The sequence below is a fragment of the Falco biarmicus genome, chromosome 2, assembly GCF_023638135.1.
Source record: "Falco biarmicus isolate bFalBia1 chromosome 2, bFalBia1.pri, whole genome shotgun sequence".
NCBI lineage: Eukaryota > Metazoa > Chordata > Aves > Falconiformes > Falconidae > Falco > Falco biarmicus.
Window position 1 is genome coordinate 109396140 of NC_079289.1, and position 22473 is coordinate 109418612.

The 22473-nt window shown below is 37.7% G+C and overlaps 1 protein-coding gene across 7 annotated transcripts in view; it reads right to left on the bottom strand.

Annotated features, from left to right (window-relative positions):
- ROBO1 (roundabout guidance receptor 1) overlaps window positions 1–22473 on the bottom strand; it is a 650998-nt gene that overhangs the window by 25655 nt on the left and 602870 nt on the right. For 6 of the 7 annotated variants that reach the window (XM_056327049.1, XM_056327048.1, XM_056327046.1 and 3 more), the window contains 5 exons: window positions 19290–19461; window positions 11940–12137; window positions 8511–8537; window positions 5800–5842; window positions 2029–2183 (listed from right to left, as the gene is read on the bottom strand). In XM_056327049.1, coding sequence (XP_056183024.1) covers window positions 2029–2183; window positions 5800–5842; window positions 8511–8537; window positions 11940–12137; window positions 19290–19461 — 595 coding nt within the window. The remainder of the gene's footprint in view (window positions 1–2028; window positions 2184–5799; window positions 5843–8510; window positions 8538–11939; window positions 12138–19289; window positions 19462–22473) is intronic. The other variant, XM_056327045.1, reaches the window with a different exon arrangement.

Consider the following 22473-nt stretch of genomic DNA (forward strand, 5'->3'; position numbering starts at 1 on the left):
CAGTATCTGAACATGCCACATACAGCTTATCATTGCACGTTTCATGCCCCCCAGCTTGTGTTTTCTGAAGGTTTTACTGTTTGATATATTTTTCTTTCTTATGTGAGCTGTTATTTATTGCTTCACAGTCTTCAGCTTCTTGATTTGTACTTTTTAAACGTTTTCATTTCTGCTTTTCTTTCACCTACTGAAACCATGCTGGTCTTTCGTCCTTTCAAGCCTATTGTATTATATTGGGCAATTAGATATCCAGTGTATTCTTCATTCTTAGTACCTCTTGCTTTGCTATAAAACCCCTGCAGAGTCACCTATAACATATATTTTTACTTCCTTCTGTTTTCAGCTACGTCTGATTTGTGTGTAGGGCAATATTACCGATACAGTATATGCAGTAGGTACATTTTTTTACACAGACACATCAGAATTCCTTATGCAAAGTACTTAAACAACACTGGTTTACCTATATGAGAGAAGATTTGTTCTGTTAGGTTTTTTTTATAACATCTAGTTTTAGAACAACCCATTCCCAAACCCATTCCCACTCTGCAGACTTGGAAGACAGTACTATACTTAAACAAAATTAGAAATGCACAGTTACTTAGCATATTGACAGCTATAGAGGGGACATTCAACTCAGCTGCTTCAGATCATAAATCAAGCCCAAGCTGACATAATTAAGAATATTTGCCAGATTTTCCAGGACAGGAGAGACCACTATGAGCATAATGTCTGACTCTCAAGTTTGCAAGCTCTGCTTGAAGGGAAGGAATCACTTTGCAACACAACCAAGCTTAATACAAAAGTTAAATTGAGAATGAATCCACTGCACCTCACGACAAGACGTTATAATAGTTTACAAACTCAAAAATGAGCATTCTCTTCCTTTTCTGAATTTGGTAAGTTTCAGTTACTAGAACTTGGTATGTCTGTACTTGCCACAATAAAGTATCTCCGTATCAGAAATCTTTTTACATAAGTACATGTGGACATGATAGCCTTGGGCAGTGTAAGATACAAGTCTCTAATGTTAAAATCTCTCACCTTCCTCTGAAGCACCTGGCACTGGTCATTGCCAGACAGCATTACTGCAGGAGATGAATTGAATTACCATTACCACCATCCATGGATTACTAACCATTATGGCTGGTTTCACGTTAATTACAGGAGGTAATGTTGTTTTGCACTTATGCAACTTCACTATAGGCAATTATACTCCCTCTCCGAAGTTCTGGGAAATGTTACCAGCAAATATCAGCCAGAGATGCTGGTAGTGGAAAAATCTCAATTTTATTCCTCACCACGTGACAGAAACCGGGTTAAAACAAAAGAAACCCAAGGTCTGTTTAAAACAAAATGTGCAAAAATGAGTGCTTCCAGACATAATTCCCCATCTGTGCTCCCATGGCACTCACAAGGTTTTCTTCAAGAGCACTCCGAGTCCTGCCCAAGCTCTTGGGAACTACCACTTAACCTAGCATTTCATAATTGCTTTTAGACTGTGAAGTTAACTCTCCTATTCACACGCCCTAAACAGAAAACCAGCTATCCGATTTTGTACAGAGTGGCACCCCAAGGGAGGTTCTGAATGTGCCAAAGTAGACGGACTGTCTTACAAGTACTGTAACAATGTTTTATTTCTTGCTTCCCAACAAATTCAAACCAGAAGGAAAATCTTACTAGTGTCATTTCGGTACTTCTCCACCCAAGCAACAAGGATGTACAGAACAACCTAAAAATGACCTTATCTGCTTTCTTCAGTTGCCGAAATGTATCAGTTCAGCGGGACTTTGGTAACACTGAACTATGCAGGGGCTCCTTCCACCTACAGCTTGCTACAACCATCCAACGGGGACCAAAAAAAAGGGTTCCAGAAAGGGACCAAAAGCATAATCGTGACATAAAGGAGGAACTATATTAAGTCTAAATGCATTGGAAATAAAAACCCGAACAAACCTGTATACTCTCTTAAGTATTATAAATATATAATTTTTCAAGAAGATTCCTTAGCAAGGTAGAAACATATCTAACCTGGTCGACTGTACGTCGTAAGGTTGCTATCACTGTTTCCGTTGCCAGAGGTGCAGCAGTTGATGGAGCAGTCGTTGTGGTTGTTCCCTGTGTTAGGCCACGTATCTGCTAGCCATGGCTGAGTGGTCGGTTCACTGATGTTTAGGAGTCCTGGCCTTTAAAAACAAAGCTTGGTCATTAAACATATTAAACAAAAGCATTTTCACATTGCAATTATATTCTTCTCAAAAGGTTAGATTATTATAAAATAATATCACATACTGAAAGGCTTGAACATTGGAAAATACAGCTTGAGTGCATTATTTAATGGCTTGCAGTCTCCTATATAACCTGCTCCTTGCTAAGACATTCTGAAGTGAACAACCAAGGACAACACCAGTTCGGTTTGTTGAGCTACACAAGTGTTGGTGTGCAACCTTTATCTGACACTTTGGTTTTGTTTAAGGTTTTTTTTTTTTTTTTTTCCTTAACTTTCTGGGAAGGTTGTATTTTTATTTTTCTGCCATTTCTCCCTTTCTTACAGAAAACAAAACAAAAAAGGGGGAAATTGGCAAGTCAATCAAAAAATTCACACATGGAAGCAAGACGGATCTGTGGAAGTAGGAGCCAGGTTTGGATGTGAATATTCCCAAAATCTTGGTGATTTGTGAAGCTGAGCTCTCCTCACCATCAGATAGTTCTACTGCAGTGGATCAAAGGGAAGAGCAGATTACAGAAACCTCTGTCCTTTGGAGTATTTGGATCTCACTAAGCGTACTGAGGGTGCAATGTATTTTCGTTAATGGGTAAGCCGCTCGGTTAATATTTACATGGGTGAAAAGCAGCAGCTCCTAAGCAAGATTAAAGTAACTGGGAATACTCAACACCTCTAAAAACATCCAGTAATCAGTGCTGCATACTGGCTACATTTGAAATACAGTGTATTTCTACAATCGGCAGAAACAGCATTCCTTGGTTTCCACGTTGCTGGATTTTCTCAGTGAGCATGAAAGATGCTCTGGCAAATGTTTTATAGAATCTTTGATGCCTCTTCGGTTTTCACACTAACAATGCAATGGCATGTTATAAAGTCGCATATATGTAGCATCCCCTAACAACTTAAAATTGCCATTGATAACTAAGGTGCTTTTAAAAATAGATAATTTTAGCCACTGTCATGTATTTTTTTTTAAAAAGGAATGCAGTCTCTTTCATCACAGGATTTAACAGGCAACTTTCCATTTGAAATAGTGCAGAAACTAGTCTCCATAATATTAGATGTGATGCTCTTCAAAAATAAAATATGCTAATCCTCTTAAACTGCAAGTTGAGAATACAAATTGCATGCAGTTAGTGTTGGAGGATATAGCCTGTCAGTGCTGCAGGCTTAAGTCATATAGATATATGTGTATATATATTTCTGTACTGCATATGTCACCTGACGATTTTACTTAGGAGGTGATGAGGCTTGACTCACTGTCAGGAACCAGCCAATACACCTACACTGAAGTATTTTCCGTAAATCTGAAATAAATGTAAAGATATGTAGTCCTGTGAGCAGACCAGGTGATTTGAAACACATGTTTTCCCCCTACCACATTGCTCTTTACAATAAAACTTTACCTCAAGACATTTGGAGGAGACAAAGCCTTTCAGAATGTTTCAGCACTTCTAAGACCTGGTACTGGATTTTTGGATAGAGAGTTAAAGGTCCTTTGCTTCTACAATTTACTTTGCATTCACACCTGCTGTCATGTAAGAAATGTGGTATGAGGTATGTAAGCAGACGAAAACTCTACTAATAGGAGCCATTTAGGTGGAACTGTTGGCAAGAGGCATTACAGCTCTATAACCAGTGATGATTTGAGATCTTAATTTCCAAAGATCTTCAAACTTTGCAGCAAAATCTTTGGTCCTTAGGATCACTGTACTGCGCCTGGAGCAGGGGTGGGCTGAGCAAGTGGCTGTGTGGGTGCCTGGCTGGAGTCAATCCACCACAACTACTATTACTTGAATCCTGGCTAGGAAAGGGATTGCCACAGAAATGAGTATTTTTTCAGCATTGCAGAAGCAGGGATTATGCTGAAATATCTCTCTGTGACATTCTGAATTCTGAATAATGCTTTAACATGCTCACATAACTGCACTTGGCAAAAATGCTAAACCTCTCCAAAACATTGCAAATAAAACGTAAGGAAGCAAAAACCTTAGGTTTGGAAATCAGAAGAAGATTTCATATGCAAAAATAACATTTTTTTAATGTTGCAGAAGTATGTTTCACATTCTACAAAATATGGTACATCATATATCCTGTAAACGCTACATATGCAAACGAACAAAAGAAGCATAAATGTCAGCACCTTGAATCAATTGCACTGCTAGATTGTGGCACTGTTCCTTAAAACTAGGACAGTAAAAAATGATGATGCTTCTCTAGCAGTACCAAAATGACTGTACACAATATAGACACTTCCAGGTTCATTTCTGTCCTCTATGTGAGTGTGCTTTCTCTAGCTTGTGCTATGGGAAGAGCGAGAAAGCACAGTGGCACAAAGAACACAAAGGATGTTAACTGCATATCTTTTTGAACAACCTTGTCAGCAAAAGAGAGGGTTCATCTCTGTTCTCTCTTATTTTCTCACTATCCTGGGGTGAAGGCAGCAACCCAGTGATTTACAGATTTGTCCATTCAGAAATCACATGGTAACTGCTCTAGAGGTTTTTCTCCATGGTTTTATGACTACGACAACACAGCAACATACAGTGCTGGACAGAGATATCTGCAATTGCTCTTAACATGCCAGGTTCAGCAGCAGCAGCAGCAGAGTAGCCTCGCCTCTGCACAGCATTCAAGTAGACTGGGAATGTTTAATTTTATGCCTAATCTTTACAGTTACTGAATTTTTGTATGGTCTTGCAAATTAGAAATCACAAGATGCCACTTGTGAAACAGGAATTGATATAGGAATTTATCACCCAGCTGCTCTCTGAGATTTTAGAGTTTATAAAAAGGCATGCCTGAATGTGACCTAGAAAAAACTAAAAGGTGTGTTACTGAAGTGACACTGCTCTGACCTGCTTTTTTGCCCAAACTGTTATTTTGCCCTCCTGAAGAAAACTCCATCTCTACACAGGAAATGTAAATTACTGTTTTGTCCATTGCCATTCATTAAGTAACAACGTAAACCCAGTAAACATGTTTTAGTTAATTCCTCAGCATGGAATGGGCTAGGTTCTCAAAGTGGGGGGCTTTAAATGTAAAACCTCTCTGTTTCCTTCTCCTTCGGCGCTCGTCTCTCGCAAGCAACACTTTTAACTGTTTTGCATTCACAGCAAGATTTTTTCTTAAAAAGTCACCTTATAAGCCGTTTATGTCTTCAGCAATTTTTTTTTTTTACAATAAACGTTTTCTTTCTTTGTAGTATTTGTGAACCAGCTATACTTCTTCAGAAATGCCAGGACGTAATTACTTTAATCAGCTGCTAAACCAGGTCTTTATTTTGAAGTTAAAGTGCTCCCTCTGCTGCTCAGATTTTGAGATGCAGTTTTTAGAGGTTAACAAAGCTGAAAATATTACTAATCATTCCCTGGAAATCAACCTAAAAATTCAAACCATACATCCTCCTTCTAAACAGAAAAATATATGGCTAAAATGTAAAATTAATATCATAAATTAAAACATATCTTTACAAGTGATTACTCTGCCATCAGTTACTAGGAAAATTATACTCCTAGCATCCTTAAATTTAGTTGCACACAATTCACAGCTTTTAAAGTAAAGCACATAATTACCTGCCTCCACTGCTTACGGCCTCTCCTCCTCTCTGATATGTTACTAAAATAGTTAAAGACAAAAAAAAGGAAATAATTTAAAAACCATAAGACTCCTTAAATAGCAGTATTACATTTGCCTTTGTTTCATTTTAGCTAAGACAATAAACGTGCATTGTTTATACATTAATCCTGAATCTCACTCTGCAAACTATTCCTTCAAACATGAGTTTATACGTAATACTTGTGTTGCTTGATAACTGCTAGTCTTAGCTCCAACAAAGTTTTATATTTCAGTTCTGTTCTGCAAAACACAAAACACACGCGTATCACTTCAGAAAGCAGGAAGCCATACATCAGGTTGAACTTATCCTTAACATAACTCTGCTGACTTCAGTGGAGTTACTCTGTGGAAGAACTTAGGTCATATATTTATTTCACGAATGGGTAGATGGTAAAGCTTTGCTCTACCTTATTATTTTGGTAAGATTAAAGAGGTATCGTGATTCTATAACAGATCTTACTTCCAGTGTAAACAATGGCTTATTACAGCCGAACCTACTGCAAAAACACATCCTCCTTCTGAATGTTACTGAACCGTATTCGTGGAACAAGCACACTCTAAAAGTCCACAGATGCTTTGAATTTTATAACATTTTACTATTGGATTTATTAATGATACTCTTTTATCTACAAATTTAAGAGTATAAATCTTAGTAAAAAACGTATGGCAGAAAGAATACTCCCTAAATTAGAAGGAAGAGTTTTGCTAGCTTTTCAGAAGCATTACACATTAACAAAGTGGATCTCCACATGCATTTATTTGTTGCCATGGATTGCATAACCTTCACAGGAAGCATAATGGTTGAAAAGTTATTTTTTAGGATGCAAACACCCAAGAAGAAACACTGATATAAATTCTGCAGTTTTGCATTGGGTTTGGCAAAGGGTTAAGGAGATTGTCTTCCTGCAAATGCTGATGGATTCTACATTTTCCAGCTAGGTATGTGTTGAAAAAAAAGCAGCCAAATTCTGCTCTTTAGAAGAACTCCAAACTGGGAGTCTGCAAGAGAGAGATAAATGCTGGCAGTGATTACAGTAACAGGATTAAAATGTAGGATGCATTGCTACAGGTAAGTCATTTACTATTGGTAATGCTAAAGAAGAGGGTCTGGTTCCATTTAAAGTCAATGGAACTAACAACTGGGATCCTGGATTGAAAAAGGATTATTTTTTCCCCCCCCTCCTTTAAATGTTTTACATCTGTGGTTTTTTTCCAATTTCTTCTTTAAAAAATCTCAGTGCTATTTATTTTGCTGCTTTGATGTATCTATCTTACGGAGACCCGATATTTTCTTTTAATGTTAAGAAGCCAACTGAGACAATATAAGTTTGTTAATCTACGAACCTCTGCAGAATTTCAGTAGTGTGCAACACTTGTGATTGCAATAGTAGCCCTCTGTTAAGCCAATTAAAGGAACAGCAAAATAATAATAGTTTGAATTAGTGTCCACCGTGGACCTCAAAGGACTCCAGAAACATTACGGGCCACTCCGGCTCATGTCGAACAGTAAGCAACTCCGCTGAACATAATGGGATGACTTTTGAAACAAGATACTATTCAATGTGATTAAAAGCACATGGATAAGAATCTAACCCATTGCGACTGGGTCTGCGTGGATGAACGCAGAAGGACATGAGCTTGCTTCATCTGCGGTCCAACTTGGATGGATGTAACTCAGCCGCTGCCCAGGGGCCACATTAGTACTGTGCTGGTGTTGAGCTAATATGCCCTGCTAACGTAAGTGGGCAGAGGAAGGGGTGGGTGGATTTTACCCTGCTGGGATATACGTCCTGCAAGTCTCACAGACCTCTTGTGAAAATAAGGGGCTTAGAGCAAAGGAGGGATAAGCACCCTGTCTGTTCACTCCGGCTTAGCTAGGAGTAATGCATGCAGTATACTGGTGGGCACTGAGTATGTTGAATTGTATCTGCTGTAGAGGAAGAGCTGCTCAGCTGCTAGACTGTGGGATGGGCTGAAGGTCAGCTCTACAAAACGGCATGGTCTTACGGACTTCGGTGAGTGATGGCTCAGGTTATGTCATATTTTCTACATTTCCAAAGAAAAATGAATAGAAAATGATTTTAAACCCACCCTGAATTTAAAATGCACCTCTGTTTATGTAGAACAGGATGACTGTTTTACAATTTCAAAGCACAAATACAGTTTAAGGCAGCAAGCAAAGAAATCCAGCCACTGTAACACTTTGATTTTCTGAATGTTCCAAAGCAGACAACTCCTAGGTCACTGGATTAACGCAAATTCAGAGGAAAGAGAAGAAGCAAATGTTTCACCAAGTATAATCCCACTGAATCCCTTTCAAGTCAGCATCTGGGCTCTGCCAAGTCATTCCTCCTCCATCAGAAGCACCTTTTGCATCACTAGATACAGAAGGTCACACCCAGGTTGTACAAGCTGATGAGATCATGCTACAAAATGGCATGCTTGCATCAAGTGGTATGGTACAAAATGGTACACACAAATAGAAAAAAAGTGTTAGCTACAAAGCAAATATACACTACATGAAGAACAAAATAATGACACTTTCATTAATAAAATTGTTTAAAAACCACCTTCAGAACAGCTGGGCTGGTTATGTCAGAAAAAGAAAAACAGTACCACAAACACATGCTAAAGTAACAAAGAAGGGGGGAAAAGTGCAAATATATACCTGTTGGTGTGAAGGTAAAAGACGGGACTGAAAAATCAAAACAAAATACAAACTGGTTATTAAGCTGAAGAGAGAAAGGGAAACATACCACATTAGTATAAATCTAGCAGACAGCTGAACATAAAACAAATGTATATAACTAACCCAGTAGTTCAGTCACATTGATATAGAAATAAAATTAAATTTGCGATTCAGAAAGAAGCTTGTCTCTGCAAGTACTATTCTGAAAAAAAAAAAAAAAAAAGGAAAAAAAAACCCAACCAAAAGAATAAAGCTTGATACTCTACTGTGCTCCTGAGGGGGCTGGACTGGACTGTGGTTTAGCCTTTCAAATACCCGTCAGTTTGGTATTTTAAGTTTTCCTGAAAATCCTAGCACAAACAAAACCCCCACACTGTTAATCATTTTAGAATGCAGAATGACAAATTCCTTAACAAAGCCTTATCAAGGTCCTATTGAATCTTATCTGCAGTTCACTAAGTAAATGCTCATTACACTGAACTAACAGGCACACTCAAGTATTCAGTAAGGAAATAATAATCATATAAAGGAACAAAGAGAACTGCTGTTTTACTGTCTCTGAATGAAGAATGGCACCAACTCTCACTGTAATAAAGGCACTAAAATCTACTGCAGCAATTAGTTTTTGTTTTCATGGACAAGACTGCTAAACAGAGTTATTATCTTCCTTAAATAACCACAAAAAAGATAAAAGATCTCTCTAGATGTAACACCCTTCTACCTTTCAACCCTTGGCTTTAAGTGGGAAAGGTTAACAGTGGAACAATGACATTGCTTGACAATCCTCACTCTCACAGCTACTATAAATCCTCTTCGGATCAATAGGGTCTCTAATCCAAATACAGAGCACCAGCATCTGCTCTTCCTATTAGCACATGCTCCCCCTCCTGTTGACAAGACAGCACAGTTTTTCTGTCACTGATGGGCAGAAAAAGGCTAACATTGCCCTTTTCGATCTAATGACAGCAAAGAAAAATATAAGAAAAACAAAATATTCAATGAAAGCAGCCTTGAGGCAGAATTTGATCAGCAAACCTGGCACAGAAAAAAGGTTCTGGCTAAGAGAACAACTGCTTAATCTCATTTTTACAGTAACTCTGATGTTTTGGGGGGTGGCCAGAGTGTCTTTGTTGTTATAATTCAGGATGTACTGTAGTTTTCCCCTGCTTTTACAGAGTCAATTTATTTCCAGGGATATGACACTAAGCAAAAAAAAACAAAAAAAAAAGAAAAGAAAAACCTCTGCGCATTTGTCCATTTCAGGCTTCATTTGTAGCACTGCTCCTTATCTTGGGAATTCCATTGTGTTTTCTTTGAGCTAGGTCTTTTCACACAGTCAAGTTTAATTTAGCTATACTCAAAAATAGAGAACCATAGTAACAAGCTTTCATTAAAATAGAAGGTGCATTTAAACTAGAGCTATTCAAAAGAATCAAGTGTCTCAAAATTAATTTGCAAGCACAATGACATGAAAAAAAATCTTAAACTACTGTCTCTTTACTCTTCTGTGAGCTAAGTACTAAACCTATTTAGTTTCTTAAGGAACCGAGGAACAGATGAACAGAGGTTCAACTCCACACACAGAGCTTCTATTAATAAACTCTTCTGAGTGTGTAACAGTGCTAGTACAATATGTATGTGTGGGAGTAGTGAAGTATTATAACAGATGTCAGGCCTGAAGCTAAATATAAAAATAAATAAGTAAATGCAAGACTGAAGAAAGTTTGGGCTTGCAGTTATGACTTGATGCACTGCGGAGTGGCAAAATACTTTGCAATATGTATTTCACCAAAGATGGCTTTTTTTCTTGAAGAATACTTGCTAATGGAGATGCAGACCCTACTTTTCTGTATATTTTCATTAAAATCCCTACCAAATTACACGAAAGATATTTTTACAGATATTGATAAACACAGCTGTTTTGAACAATAGCTCATGTCATTAAAGTAACCATTTTTAAGGACAAATTGTATGCCTTTTGCTTAATCATAGGTACTGCTGAAAGCACAGTGATGTTAGTTTGATAGAACTGTAGAAAGGCAGCATGGCAGCATGCTATTAGTAAAACAAAACAGCGCAGGTCAATGCAGCAGTATGTCGGGGTCTGTCCTACCTAGGAAATCCCAGCAAAACAAAATCAAAGGTGAAATTCATCCCCGGTTTCTGTGGCTACAACTCTGCTACAACTGCTGTGCCTGAAGTCTACTGCAAGCATTGATACTTTAATAGCACAGAGGACACCCAAAATCTGCAACACTCCAAAACTATTTCCATGTTTCCACTCACTCAGTTGCTATTTTCTGCACTGCTTCTTTTGCATAGCAACACACTGCTACTGTTTAAAAACATTTGTTATATTGCCCATTTATCTTGCCCATCACATACGCATTCCCGAAGCGACTAAAGAACATGATCTCATGACACCATTCATACATGAAGGTGTGAGCACCTTTTAAGCCAAAGTCTATCTTTTGATTACTAAATATCATACATTCTCCTTCTAGTCCTTCAAAAGCAGGACGTCCCATTTTCTGATTCATTCCAGAATTTATGGTTCTTACTCTATGAGTGCCTATGAGGTACTGCTTTGAAATTTAATGAACTGTAGCTTATTGAATTCAGCTTTAACTTCAGGGCTTAATCAAAAGATTACTGCATCAGGAGAAAGCAAGTTTTTGTTCCAGAAGATCTTCCAGGTAGAGATTCTAGTTTTGTTTGCTATAGAGTACACTGTAAAGCCCTGCTTGGCCAGTGACAATCTGGTATAAAAGGTTATCAATAACATGAAAACGAAGAGTGCTTTAAGTTAGTCCCGCTGCTGCCATTCTAACTGAATGCAGATGCAAGATGTGATAGCCCCAGAATTCAGTCCCAGCAAAGGGTCTCACAACAGCATTTACAGAAGAGCCTTGGAAAGTATTACTGACTGTTGTCCTTTTGCAAACAGCCACTTCACCGCATCCCCCTGGAACACAAGGGAACCCAGCTACACGCACCAGAAGCGTTACTGAAACGTACACCACGGTTAGCGTTCTCAGCAGCAAGCAAAGGACTGAACAGGAGGGACGGCAAACCACCATCCACTTAGCTCCTTTTCAGCTGGTACAGCGTCAGGTAGCAATGGCATATTGGAAGCTCCCGGCCTTAAATCCATCTTTACATTTCTCATTTGTAGGAGTATCTTTATGTAAAGCTAGTCTAGGTATTTTGCTAAAGGCTTATGCTTTAAAGCCAGGTTTCAACACTTTAATAGTTGCTTTCTGCATCGGCTCCTGATCCATACTTCCTGAAAGCACTGAAGTAATTTGATAATTCCTGCGTTGAGTCTTAGAAGAACAAGAAACTTAAAATAAATAGCCAGTAAACAGGCATTCAGCACCCAGCAGACTGAAATATGTAATACGGCACCTTTTCTGATACCCGCGTAAGTACTAGTGAGTCCATTTCGCTTCTTCCTATGGCGATACAACCAGATGCTGAAGACCATAAGGATAATCCAACAGGCTGCACCAATTCCAGCAATAAAGGCTGGCTGCTTTACTACGTCAGAAATCTGCTGGGCTAAACTGACTTGATCTTCTGAAGACACAGGGTTTCCATGAGAATCTGAAAAAAAAAAAAAAGACACCCAAAATAGCCAATTAATTTGATTGAGTAACTCTAAAAGGCAGCATGAAAAGAACGGACATAACCAGTTTTTCAAGGAAAAATCCTTAAGACTCCTTCAAAATCTCTATTTACACGTCTAGATAGAAATGGTTTGTTTTCCATATGAGACAGATACCTCCAGTCAGCTACCCCAACATCCACTCTTGTAACTGAAAATCACAGAATTACAAATTCAAAGTACATTCACATGAGGTTGGTACTGAGGGATAAATTTTAATTTAGCAGTTCCTGACAGATGACTTAAATCTTGTATTACACATTCTAATGTACTCTTTGTAGTCTCTCACTTTGACCTCAATTAAAGAAGACTGAATATTTAAAAGGATGTAAAGACGTAAGAGCACAAAATAATCAATCCTGCCTTCTTGACTTGCATGAAAAAGCTATAGAGTAACTAAAAAATGAGTTATGAATTGGTAAAAACAATCACATGTTCTCATTATTACTGAACAAGCAGCCCTTTTCAAATACAATTTATCCTTAAATATCCCACTTGAAAATAAAGAATGTGTTATTTTTCCACATATTTTTAATATTATTTTTTTAATAGAGAAAACACCTGTAAAATCAGCCTTTTCTACTCTTTCTGTACTGAACCTTTACAAGAGTCTTCTAGGAACAGCAGTAAGAATATTCAGTTGGTGACCAATGCTTTCTACCTGAATTGAAGCAACTCAAAGACGAAATACTGCCGTCCTGGTTTTTTACCACTACAATGAGCACTTACTGGAAATTTCATTACTGCACAGGCGGAGGGCAAGAATTCAAAACCTTTACTCAGAGCGGATATTGCTTTACACATTCCGCAGCTTAGCCTTTGAAATACCCATTTTTTTTCACTCTTGTGTAAATCCAACATTTAATGGCTTTATGCTATGGGTAGTGACATCAGATTCAGAATGAGAGATTAGTGTTTAAAGAGAAAGGTGCTGCTACTAATTCTATTAATACAACCTATATAAGAAATGAAAAGGTATTTACTTAAGTAAACAAACTTTTTCCCTACAAACTAAGAAGTGAATAGATTTTAATTTTTTTTTTATGGTGACTGTGTTGCACAATTCCAAAATAAGCCTAAATAAAATATAAGAGACTGCAATACAAACAGGAGATGGAATCACAATAAACGATACAAATAATAAACCTCCTCTGGAAAAGGATACCTTTTTTGAATGGGAAATGGTTAAATTATAACACCTTCTTCCAGTGAAGAATTCCAGACGTCAGTTTTTGCAACACTGAGGTCAAATACCTATTTTTCTGAGGCATCACCACCACTTTTGACTGCTACCTTACTGGAAATTATATTTCATACTTCAGGTCCCTTTATCCTCTGTGATGCTAAGCGCACTGCCTAGTCTGAAAGTTCACCAGGCAGACTAATTTTTTCTTACTAATACACCCTTTGTGTCTGCTGGGTTTGTAGATTTCATGCCTATTTGTGCAATGTTAAGATGGGTTGCTTCAGATTTTATGGAGACAGCCAAGTGGAGTTCCACACAAGTGGCCAGATGGGCTTAAACATATAAAGTATACTGTGACCAATGCATTAAATCTGTCACTCTCTATTCTCATCTTTTGTCTCTTTGCAGCTGAGGCCATATTAAGATATGAAAACTTGCATCATTGGTCTCTTTGCAAAATGAGTAAGCTTATTACTTCTGTATTTTTAAACAGCTACACTACCTCGTACATCTTAATGGAATAGAACAAAAGATTTCCAGAGAACCTGTGGTCCTGAATAAATTTAGAAGGTTGAAACATATTTTTCCTCTAATCCTTTACATACATATATATATATATATATATATATGTATATATATATATATATATATACACACACACACACACATATAAGAAGAATAAATCCGGGGCAGGAGGTAGGGGAATAATCAAAACTCAAAAGCCAAATAAGAATGTTTTTTAAACATGTCAACAATTCAGCCATACAGAAAGACAGCATTTTCATAGATACAAACATTTTTTTGTATAGAAATTGCTCAGGACGTCACTCAGTCAATGCATGCCTGAAGCTTACAAAATACTGAAAAATCACTTTGAACATTTATTGTTCTAATTCTTAATTAAGATGCATTTCATGGTATTATTTTGCTAGCCATTGCAAGCGTAAGAACAGCATAATGATATATTTGCTTTTAAGAAATTAGGCTTATGGCATGTCATACATGGGTGGACCGTTACAGCCATTGCATTAAATTAGCTGGTATATATTTAGACGCATGGTGAAGAGAAAAATGCCTATGCGTTCATGTACAGTCGCATATAACAGCATCATAGAACAGAAGATGGAAGGGCTTTCAAGAGGCCACATTTGACTCATGTCCTGCTCCTCTTATAATGCAAAAATAGAATGTAAGCTAAATATAAAGCAAAGGGAATGAAATCTAGTGAACTTCTCATTACTAAAGATTTCCAAGAACATTATCTTGGAAGTCTTTCTTTGCGAAGGGCATCTTCTTTTTCCATAATAGTCCTGTGACATCCTGAATGATCAGTCAGGAAAAAAGGCTCTTGAACTAAAAAAAAGTACTTTTTCCTCATCCCAGGAAACTTCTGGAAGCTTTGACTGAGATATAAATGGCTCATAATCAGCATTCCTGTTCCTGCTTGCACTCTTCAGGGAGACGTGCCAAAATAATAAGTGAACATAAACATTCTACGGCAAAGCGCATCGTACTGCCAGAGCAGCAGCCGCAGCGTTTAATGTACTTGAAAAATGCCTCAGAGCTGTTGGAGCAGGCTGATCGCACAGCTCCCTGAAACCACCATATTATCACCGTGACTCACCCCTTCTTCTTCTAGCCCAAGATAAGAGCTTCTTTTTAATCACAGATAATGTCGCTGTGGCTATGGCTCACAAGCTACCCGATTTGACTGTCTTGAAGCTCCAAGATTCAAACTTCAATGAAAACTAATTAGAGTTTACATTGAGAAGAACTGGAACCTCTAATTCTCTAATCTTGAATATTCATATAAATAATAATAATGTAAACCCCAACATTTAAGTTGTTAAATGTTAAATAAAAGATTAACATACAATTAAGATTGGAATGCTGAAATTTCAAAAAAGACACATAATTTCAAATTCACAGGTGGGCAAAGAACCTTAACTTTGCCCTATGGAATGGTGTACAACCTATGGAACGGTACTTTTCCATATGTCTGTCTCATTTAGTATAGAAAATCTACAAAGAGTAAGTAGGAAGATTTAAGTTTTGTTGACTTTGCTAATCCTGGAAATTCAAAACGTGCAAAACACCTGGAATATATAAACATGTCTGAGTGTTTCCTCAAATATACATGCATGATGCAATAGTATATCTTTGGTAAAGTATTATACCAGGCTAAGAATATGCTGTTTTGTCTCCTTTCTAGTTATATACATTCCCCAAACTGGAAAAATATCAGGTTTGCACTTTAATCTTGTAACATACGGTTTGAGGAAACAGCACCAAATTGGTTTGGAAAGGTTTGTTGTGAGGAAAAAAAAAAGGTTACTTTCTTTAGGTCGGTTGCAGGCCACAAGACAAAAATATCAACAAAAAAACCCTTACAACTATCACACTAGAAGTACTTGAAGGGCTGACAGAATAATATTCCCGAAGGCATGCTAGCTAGTTTACAAATCACTTCTCCTAAATGAAGCAATTAGAATAATAAAAAATGCAATGAGACTTTCTTCTGTTTTGTACACTTGAGACATCCACTGGTTGAATAACGCACTCCAGATAGAAAATAATTGTGCAGACTTAATAAATAGCTGCACACTGTATATGCACACAAATTACGTGTTTAACAGTAACACTAACTGCAGCTTCTCAGAGCTGGTACCCTGAACAGAGTATGTTGCAATATGTTCCGATTGCACTAGTTATTTGCCAACAAGTACAGGTAATAATGCCAAGCTATCACAGGTAGTATCCCATCACTGTACAAAAGTTAGGTTAGAGATCAGAAAGAAAAAATTAAAAATTGTGATAATTCCCACCATTCTGTATGGAGCATTTTTGTAACCAGCGTCCTGAAATTACGCATCGTGACAAGAAAAGAAGTTCTATCAAAATTCGATGATTTTTCCTTCACAGCACAGTATTAAAAACATAATATAGTGAGCTGTGGCTAGCTCTCATGAAATACATTTTTTTTTTCTTAACACCAAAGTCATGCAGTCTTTCTTCATGTAAAATACCAACTTTTCTTTTAAAATAAACAAATAAATAGTTTTCCAGTCCTTGGAATTCCACAGAAAGCTTTAAAAGGTCATTCAAAAGCCAAGAGGAAAATTCAAAAGCCGCAAGGGGAGGGTTTTAAGAAGACACATAATTTGTCAGTCGATCTCATGATTTTAAACACAGAAAGGTGAGTTCTGAATAACAAGGAAGTAGACTGTTGGCTTGTCCCTGATGGCATGGGAAGTTTGGGGTATTGCAGCTCCGTGAGCTGCTTCATGTCAGCTGAGATGTGGAAAATGAAAGCGCTTTGAACTTACAATTTGTACCTGTCTTTGTAACAGGTTAAGCGTGTGCACAAGGTCATTTATCACAGCTCAGCTGATGCATGGGACTGCAATTGCACGCCTCGGCTCTCAGAGAATCCAATGTCTCCTGTCCTCCCTTCTCGTTCTGGAAGCTGGCCTCCCAAAGGTGAAGCTTTCTTCTGCTGTACAGCTGGCTGAAACTGCCCAGGCATTTCTCACAGCCACAACCCCGGCAGCACCCTGCCGAGCACCAGGCTCAAAAGTGAGGTCGCTGCACCAGACAGTAGGCTACACTGAGGGAGAAAAACTCTTTGGATGGTCCAGAGCCAGCCACAGCCTCATGTTTTTGCAAGAAAAACACATTGTAAGGAGATGAAACGTTTGATTTTAATGAAACATTCTTAAGAAAAACAAAAACAAAACCAAACCCCTCTGAATATCTAAATAACATCATATATCCTGTTTCCAAACATGGAATTCCTAATGAGTTAATTATTTTTTTTTTAAAAAAAAGCTATGGATTGCACTAATTCAGCTATCAGAAAAAGATTTCCTGAAGGAACAGCTGGGATCAGTGACAGAAATGTAGAAACCTGAAGTTGCCAGTGGCAAAAATGCAGGTACAGGAGGGCAGGGCTCTCCCAAGCCTTCTTTCCCCCATCCCTGGCCTCCCTTCCCTCTCTCCATAACCATGTAATTAATTGCTGGTGAAAAGCGCCAGCTGATGACATCAACAAATTAATTTTCTTTCTTCAGAAGAGCTACCAGAAAAACTCCAGTGTCTGCTCCACACCCATGCTGGGAGCACATCTAAGAGCGAGGAACGCCATTCCTCGCGGGGGCTGCAGGAGAACTTGTATCACAAGGTAGAGTTAAGGAAGCTGCAGCCATCCTTCTGCCTTGTTGATTTTAGGTTGATCTGTGCTATTAAAGGGTACTCCTTTTAAATTTAAGTACTAATTTTCCGCAGCCTCCTCCAGTTGCTGAAAGGGCTGCAGCACTATCTAGGTATGTCTTTGTGCTGCTTCTAGTGGCATGGATGTCCACAAGACTCCTGCCTCCAGGTCTTTGCCAGGTAACAACTAAATTATGGGATTTTTACTACCATACATGTAGATCTGGCCATGCCATCTAATTAGAAGTAAGCAACACAGACTATGAAAGCAAACCCAACCACAAGAAAAATATAGATTCTGCCAGACTTGCACATTTGAACACCCTCTGAGGAGTGCGACTGGTTCATGCTTTCTAACATAGTGTCAGTAAAGGCCAGGAACCCAGAAGCAGGCAAAAATTTTACCTGGACAGAGACTAATTTGTTTTTTTTTAAGCTTATCAAAATCCCCAAGTGATTTAAGTTCCATTATAAAATTCACCTTCATTTAGCATTTGTTTATCATCAGAGAAAAGGTGAGGGGGAAGTGGTTATAAAGTTTTTGGCTCTGAACATCAAGGTTATTTTGCACTCATAAGCCTCACTAATTCAAAATTTTCAAAATTTAAGCCATACAGAACAAACAACTGTGACTGGAAAGCTGGCTGTAGGAAGCTGTGAACAGTGGCTGGCTGCGGGAAAGAACAATCCAACACGTTTAACTGTGGGCTTTTGCACATATTAATGCAATGTCATATAAGCCGTGTGTAATTTTGTCATAAAAGCTCTATTAATGTAATTGGGAATCATACGCCTATTTTAGTTAAATAAGTTAAAGATGATCTTCATTTTAATAGCCAAGGAAATGTACACGTAATTTTCCAGAGAATACATCAATTTGTCGGTCTGGTTTTCACATGCAGTAATTACAGATTTTTAAACATAAAAAGCGAGATAAGAAGGAAGATCTACTAATGATACAGAGAGAAACAGGACATAAAGTCCAAAGCAACATGTCAGTTTACTTTCACAATTATATACTGTAATGATAAGGTATTTTGATACTGGGATACTGGTAAAGCAGCATATGACTATACCTAGAGCTACTCTAAATAATCTTCAACTAACCAACAGCAAAGATGCGTTTCTCCCAGATACATCCAGGAGCAATGCCTCTGATCTGCATTCATGACAGAGAGATGTTGGGTGTAAACGAAGTTAGGAGGTCAAGATTATTGTAAATAATCCGTGTACCTCTTTTTCCTGTACTCAGGTTGTTTACTAGCTTTCACACACAGCAGATACTTATTGTGCTTAACATTGACATGCTCTTGGTTTTTTGCTTCGATAAAGAAAGATAAAATCTGATCAAGACAAATTATATTCCTAAACTAAAGTAAGACAACACTTAGTGATTCATACTTCCCTACTTGTTTTATTACACCAGTCTTAAGTGTGAAAATTCACTTTGAAGAATCAATAACTGAAAAGCATTGCTGAATTGGAACATTAAAAAACCCTGTGTTGTTATAAAACCATCTTTAGAATGCAGTTCTAAGGCAAGTTTTAAACCAGAAATGCTAAATCCTGCTATTCTAGAGATCAAGTAACACTATCTATTTCACTTGTCTCGCAAGTATTTCTGGTGCCATAAAAGAAAAAAAGCAAACAAACAAAAATCATTGAGACCAATAGGTAGGATTACCAGCAGGCTTACCTAATTGGATAAACTGGGGATCACTTTTCACTCCAGGTCCTGCCCCAGTACTTGCGGCCACTTCCACGCTATATCGAATACCAGGAACTAGGGAGGGGATGACTACAGAAAAGGTGGAACCATCTACCGTCTTGTTTATATGGTATCGACTTTCATTGCCAAGACACCAAACCTGCAGGGAAGGAAGTGCACGGTACGTATACATGTTCAAAGTTCAACATCGAAGGATAAGCAGAAGGAAGGATGACACATTCCTTCCTGCTGGATAAAGAACCTTAGAATTTGCCACTACTCTAATCTGGGTCACGAATTGCTGTCCTAGGCACTATGAATACTGAAAAGATACTTCTTGTTCCAAAGAGCAGTTCCAACTACTAAAATTATTTGATGGGTTATTCGTTTTTTTTACAGTTCAACCAGTGACATCAGTGCTAATAAAACTAAAAGCATTAGTAACACAGAACAAACAAGGGAAGCCCCATCGCCAAGAACTGGTCACCTAAACAACAAAGTAAGAGCATTCAGTTAAATGAATTTGCAATTCTCCTGTTCAGGAATCATATGTCAAGCAAGGCTTTCTTCACTGAAGTGCAAGGGCAAGTCTTTTATCACATGACATCACAAGAGAATCGATGTCATGCTGGAATCCAGATGTTATTTTTAAAAAAAAATATTAAGAGACAACAGCATGGCATCAGATCTCATTTTTTGGTTCAGATCAGGACACAGGTCTAACAACCTCAATGCACCCCTTTATAAATTATATCAATGATATTAAATGATTGGGAGAAACAGTATGATGAGATATTTTTATCTCCTCAGGCCTGCACCATTGATGTGGCAAATGCTTTTAAGAGTATAGTTGAACTCCCAACTGCTATTAAAGGTGAAGCAGCAGCTAATCTAGGTCTGCTAAAAAACTAATGAAGCCATGTTGATTTCCTCTTTATTACTTTCCCACAAATGTATTGCTCTACAATGAATATTTATCCAGAAAGTTAGATTAGTTAAATTCAGTACCTTATCTGTAAAGAAGCAAACTTTCCTGAGAACAGCAGCATTTCTGAACGTGTGCTGATTGTACACAGGAGGGATGATTTTGCTTTTGACTTATGGAGCTCCTAAAAGATGCAGTACCCAGATAGCTGCTCTTAATCCCGTGTGCAATTCTGCCGCTGTGGGGATTGCCAGGTGAGTGGGCGAGAGTTTCACGTGCAGAACAGCTGCCAGGGCCCTTCCTGTAGAGCCCTTTCTGCTGGACACTGCAAACGCTATTCCACCTTCAGGACATTTTAAGACCCTTTTCCCTTCTCTGGATGCCAGGGATTGAAAAAGGGCTGGTGGGACACTGTGAGGATCTGAAACGTATTTTAAGCTCCTTTGCAATAGAACCCCAACAGCATATACCTAACCGCTGCTGCAGCGCAGGTCAGAGCACACGAAGAGAAGAGAATCTCCTTTTTATATTCTGATACAAACTAGACACTGTTTCAGTCAGTAGCAGTAGTAGAATTATTAGTATTAATAGTAATAGTGCTCTAAAATCCTAAAACATGGTCCATGAATATGCTTTTATGTAAATAAGAACTCCATAAAGTTAAGAATAGAAGATTTAAATCTACATTTTGACTTATGTCATTTTCACAGAAATTGTTACTGCCACCTCGTACAATGTGGGGTGTGCAAACAACAAAACCAATTTACTATGTACTTGTAACTGCTCACTACTAATTAATAAATAATAAATTCATAATTCATTTGTTCTTGGGTGCTCAAACACATGGAAAAATTCACAAAACAAGAATGTCAGGTTAAACATCAGGTTGTTCCGTGCTTGCCTGCTATATTTAATTGCACACCTAAACAGGCAAGTGAAAAATAACTTTAAAAATGTAATGAAGGAAGGAGGAATTCACATTATAATAGACACATAAGCGAAGAAAGAATTAGTATAATGAGAATTTCTAACTTCATGTGCTAGGAAAGGAGGGAATGATTTCTGCTGTGATTTGAATTTCTGGCCTTTTGTGTGTGCAACTGTCATTTCTTCAGTTAAGGTGGTATCCCCCTGCCTATTTGTTTTATCCTTTAATTAAAGTAGGTACACTCTTGCCTTAGAACAGAGTTGCTGAGGAAACAAAGAATTCCCCCACATACACATACCTTTTTTCTAGGAGAAAAGAGGAGATAGAAAAATAAAGAGGAAAGGAAAAAGAGAAAATTTTGCCGGACACCTATGTGGTTGTTTGTTTGTTTTTTTTTTTCTTGTTATTAGTTCTGTATTTATTTAGCATTTAGACAAAAACTCCAATTACATATAGCAACTGAAATAACACTCTGCGCATGGTAGAAAGCACAAAGGATGGCATCCACACAATAAATGTAGATGTGAAAGGTGCCAGTATGCCATCTACTGCTACACAAGCACTACAAGAGGCTTGCTCCTACACCTGATAGCCTTTTACCTCTGAACGCCAGGAGGTATGTTAGGTATTAGAGCCACTGGGAAAGGTGAGTTTCCTGACTTTTATTGTTTTGTCCTTACAACCTTAACATTTCTTTGATGCAGTTTCTTGATGGAAATAATTCCTTCTCTTCAGCTCAAGATCTGTCTTTAAATAAAATAACTTTGCAAGTATTTTTTTTCCCCCGTTTACATTATATATCTGAAACTAAGCCATAAACCGATTTTCTTTAACAGTTGACCAGGTTCTGAAAGGCATTTTATTATTCTAAATTGACCATGAAGCTTAGCGATCTTTTCCCTTTCCCATTTCTACTGAGATAAAAAAAGCTGAATGAGTTTTGATGGCTAGGAATATATGCCGATAGCACAGAGTTTTAACCTGAAAAATAGCCAAGACATTCTCATTTGAAATAATTTCTCAATAATGTGCATTTGCAGGAGACTAAAACCAAAGATCCTGCCTCTCTGTGGCTATAAAGCTTACTTGATATCCACAACCAGACATTTAAAACATCTGTAGCTTGCTTCAGTTACTTTGCTATGTAAATTACCTCAAAACAGCTTGAACTGAAAATATAGTGTATGTTGCTGAATTAACTCCAAATAATAAATATTTTTAAGGTGCTTACAATTTGTTAAAAATTAAAGAGCATAATGAGGCAGTGTTTGTGTGAAAGGAAAAATTTCTATACATTAAATACATTTATTATTATACAA